At 34.7% G+C, this 4,842-nt stretch overlaps 1 protein-coding gene across 1 annotated transcript in view; it reads left to right on the forward strand.

The window, feature by feature from the left end:
* tbl1xr1a (TBL1X/Y related 1a) overlaps positions 1 to 2,513 on the forward strand; it is a 44,048-nt gene extending 41,535 nt beyond the window's left edge. Inside the window, exons 15-16 of the mRNA XM_033964910.2 lie at positions 320 to 421; positions 503 to 2,513. Of these exons, the coding sequence (XP_033820801.1) occupies positions 320 to 421; positions 503 to 529 (129 nt within the window). The 3' untranslated portion in view covers positions 530 to 2,513. The remainder of the gene's footprint in view (positions 1 to 319; positions 422 to 502) is intronic.
* Positions 2,514 to 4,842: the final 2,329 nt, after the last annotated feature.

Below are 4,842 nucleotides of genomic sequence, written 5' to 3' on the forward strand. Positions count from 1 at the left end.
ATTCCTCACTCATCTTATACATTCTGAGCATCCTTATTATTCACCCAATGAATTTATAAGCACTTTTCCTTACTCTGAGACCACGGGAGTTTTTGTCGTGAAGGTAAAGTTAACCACAACTAGCATGTTAAAGCACTTCCTGTTTATCAGACAATAAAAGGGGTTATAATTAGATGCAGACATAATGCAGCAGACATATTTTCACCTCAAGAGCTGCTTATTCAATATATCTGTACTAGGGCAAGAGAAATTGGGCTCAAATACATGGGAAAAAATGGGTCCAAGGCTTTTAACTAAGTGTTGATGTTATGTTTTGCAGACGGGAGCTTTAGTCCACAGTTACAGAGGGACAGGGGGCATCTTTGAGGTTTGTTGGAACGCAGCGGGAGACAAAGTGGGAGCCAGCGCATCAGACGGATCTGTGAGTTGTCCTCTGTTACAGTTTTTACAGTAAAACAACGCCCGTCAAATGCCAAACTTACCCTTTCTTCTTCCACTTCAGGTATGTGTACTAGACCTGCGGAAATAGTGCTGTGCCGTTGGAAGCCATGGACCGACCGTGAATGTGTACATAGCCAAAAGACTGTCCCCGCCCCTCACTCTGGCTCCGCCCACTCACACACAGGAAACAGGACATGGGGAAACAGGAAGCAAGCGCCGACAGAAGCAGCAGCAGCAGCAGGTCCAAAACCCAGGGCTGAACCAATGGACTTATGGACACAGGGCGGTTCTCTGTCTCTCTCTCTCTCTCTGCCCCAAAACGCAGAGAAAAGACGAGAGAGGAAAAAGACAAAAAAACATCCATATATGTACCAAAATCTGGAAGCTATTTTGCTTTTTTGATCTTTAAACCATGTCATCAAAACGAAAACGGACAAAATGGTGTTCTTTGTTACTAGTTGGACTTCATTGTGCGACATATCAAGATCTCCACTAAATAGGATGGCACTTAGAATTTTTTCTTTTTTTAAAATTTCAAATCCAATGTTTTAAAAGTTTTGTTTTTTAATTTTGTTTTTTAACTTTTTTTTTTTCATTATTTAGGAAAAAACAAGACTGTTCAGCTCAGTCATTGCACAAAAGAAAACAAGTTACATTTTAGAAAGTCACATAATTCAAAGAAGTTACATTTAGTCACAACAAATTTAATTAAAAAAACAAACAAAAATCAATATTATAAGGCTAAATTTCCATGATTTTAACTCGTGTAGATGTTCGGCCATGGTACATTTTATTTTGCCCAATAATAACTAAATCATGTAAATGAAACAGTTTTATGAAATACCAATGGTAAACTTTTCACTTTTAAATATTGAATCATATTTAAAGAGGGGGTATTACACTTTTACTGGGGTATTAATTGGATCACCATGTTACCTTTTACTGTTTTGAAAATGCTATATTAGCCTTGTACAAGAGGCCCGGATTTGAACTGGCACGGCATGTTTTTGATGACGACATAGAAAAGCTCCAAATAGATTTTACAGAATACTCCCTCTTTAAAAACCTACCCAACCACCAAAAAGACCAACTATGAGTTACCCAATGAAATATGGTCTGCATCAGATTGAAAGTGTTGGTTTTAATATTTTGTCCTAAATATTGTGTATTGACAATAATTTTATTTTCCAACAGTATTTGTTTTAGCAGTTTGTTTTTTTTCTCGGGTTTTAAATGAGAAATCAGCCTTTTTTTCCATTTATTAATGGTCACTGGTTTTATTACCTTTTGTCTTTGTGAAGACTGAGCTGAGCAGTTTTGGTCAAATCCCCTTCAACAGATTACCACAAAATAAAAATTTCAGTTTTTAAAAAAGTATTGATTTGAAATGAGTTTTTCCAGGACGTTTCAGCCTCAAATTCTTCCCAAATTCAAATTTTCACTTCAAACTATTATATATATTTTTTATTTTTGTCCCCAAATGACTATCCGTAGTTAGTCCTTTATAAGCTGGGCATTACTCAAACCATTATCCTAAAAATATGAGTGAAAATGTTGAATTTCTAAGTGGAAATGTTTTGTAAAAACTAGTATTTGAAATTATTATTTTCAACCTCAAATTCAAGACACAATTCAAATTAGAATTGTTACTATTTTTGTTCCCAATGGCCACCTGTAGTTGCTCTTTAATTAACTGGAAATTACTTAAAACATTATCCCAAAAAATATTTGTGAAAATATAAAATTTCTATTTTTATTTTACACTTCAACCTCAAATTTTATCCACAATTCAAATTAGCATTTTTACTATTGTCCCTAAACGGCTACCTGTACTTGCTCTTTTATTAACTGGGCGTTACTTAGACCATCATCCTAAAAAAATCTGAACACAAATATTTAATTTCTAACATGAAACGTCTTGTAAAAACTTCAAATAATCACCTAAGCCCTCGTCACTACCATATGGTTAACAGATTTCATTTAGTTTTTGTTGACTTTGCATCCTATTGATCTGTTCCAATTCAAATCAGATCAGTCCAACTAAAGTCAGAATAAAATCTATTTTGATAAGACTCCTGCCTCGTCTGTGTATGATTTTACAAATGTGTTTTTTTTAATGCTCTGCTTCCTGTTTATTGAAGTTTTGTGGAACATTCCAGGCGACGCAATCTCCATCACAGTCGCTCTTTTTAAATACACGTGTTTTATTACTCAGAAAAAAAAATACATTGAGCAATAAAACATTCTAAATATGTGTTCTGTGAGTAGGGTCACCTCTCCACAGATCTGATCTGTAACTTTGTGGTGCCATCTGCTTGTCTTCGTGGAGGTACATAGGTGTTGGACCATTCACCAGAAAAGTTATAGTGTACCTTTCATCCAGTTTTGATGAACAATCTCTACAGCAGGTTTAATGGAAAATCTTGTACAAGTTTTTATTATGACAAGGTAAACGCTGCATTAGTGATGTAGATGCATTACAGAATAAAATCTATCTGAAAGGCAGGTGACCTCGATAAAACAGTTTTTACGCAAAAGTGGACATAGTGGATGTGTTCATTGTCCAAAGACTGCTCTACAGAACAGTCAGATGTCTCTTAAGTTGGTTCAAAAACACTTTGACGCTATTTTGGTATCAATATACAATTTACTCTCTAAAAGGCATTAGACATTACTCCCAAGATGCACTATGCACATTTTCCAGTGGAGGGTCCATTAACTTCTCATGAAAAGGTTATTGGTTTGTCTGGAATATTCTGTCTACAGTAGAATAGACTTATCTTTCATTTATTCTATTACAGGCATTTCTAAACTATAATATGGCACTTTGATGGATGGAGTCACCTGCCTGTCTCCATGGCGACTGCTGTTTTAACCCAATTTGGGAAGGCAAAACAAACAACCCTCCTCCTAAAACATAAGTGCTTCTCTAATGTAACTGAGTAAAGTAAGTTCTTCTCTTTCTGACCCACCTCTGTGGATATGTTAATTGAGAAATATCATAAAATTAAATATATAATTTGGTTTAATCACTATGATCGACAAGATACTAGTCCACAGACCACATTCTCTTGTATCTTCTTTGATTGATGCATCTCTTAAAAACACTAGACAAGTCAGTGTGGGTTACTTTTGTTTTCACTTCAACTTGTAGAAAATTCATCATTTTCTGCACTGATATATTAAAAAGCTTTACCAGAAAGGTTACATAATGGACCTTTAAAACCAACAAATTAAGCCTGGAAGTGCATTATAAATTGCCCTATTTATAGTGAACTAACTGTGTCTTCTGTGATTTAGGACACTTATCTAAAATGTCTTTCTCAAAACTACAATCTAAACATTGTTATCAGAGAAAATTTTGCATATTTCATTTTAAAGTCAATACTGTGCATTTATATACATCAAATTGTCCGAGTGCAAGGAATAGAAGCAAAGCAAAGTATTTTCCCAAAAACAAAACAAAACAGTGGGTCAGTGGTTCAAATTTCTTCTGAATAGAAAATGTTGATGAGTAAAACATTTAAATCGCCGTCAACTCCAGTCACTTTGTTACGGTTGGCTGCGATAGGAAGGGCGTCCGGTGATTCTCTTACCGCAAAAAATTAGTACGTCTTTCAAATCCACGTTTAAAATGGCACAGTTCTGCTCCAAAGTGACTTATTTACACGGATTTACATGGCTGAAATAGTCCACGCGCCTCACGAGTCAAGCACGAACATGCACAAGTAGAATCAAGTGAGAAAAGTGACTTCAGTGGATATAAGAAAACGGTAGGTCCGAAAACATGAACACTTAAAAGCCTTTTAAAAGAGGCAGTTTGGCACATGGAAGAAGCAATAACTGTGCTAATAGTTGTTAACTGCATGTTGGCAATAGCTGTACGTCTACTTTTCATTTCAAAACGCTTCACTCTCCTCTCTTCACACAAATACCTAATTCAAACATTTGGCCTAATTGAAAGGTTGACATACAATTTTAAAATTTCTAAAATGGTAGTAATTATTTATCATAGTTTTACATCATAAAGTGGCATTTTCATTAGTCTAATCATAACTTTTGTGCAGTTGGCCTTAGTTAACATCAAGGTTGCTCAGTGATGTCATATGTACTACTCGTATCCAACCACGATGTGACATTTTAAGCATAAAAAAAACTGTATTTAAGAGTTTTTAAATGCTAAAAATCTGCCTAATGATGCTAATTATGTTTTAATGAAATGAGTAGTCTAAGCTGTCCATATGCGCTTTAACCTTTTGTTTCACTTTTTGTGTTTTTTTTTTGTGTGGTTTTTTTTTTTTTTACCATAATGTGTTTAGAATGAATCATGAATAACTTTAAATACATTCCTACATTTTAAATTCTTGAAAACCATGTACACCAGCTTGTCTCTGATAAAGT

This window comes from Periophthalmus magnuspinnatus, chromosome 4 (assembly GCF_009829125.3).
Source record: "Periophthalmus magnuspinnatus isolate fPerMag1 chromosome 4, fPerMag1.2.pri, whole genome shotgun sequence".
NCBI classification, from domain to species: domain Eukaryota; kingdom Metazoa; phylum Chordata; class Actinopteri; order Gobiiformes; family Gobiidae; genus Periophthalmus; species Periophthalmus magnuspinnatus.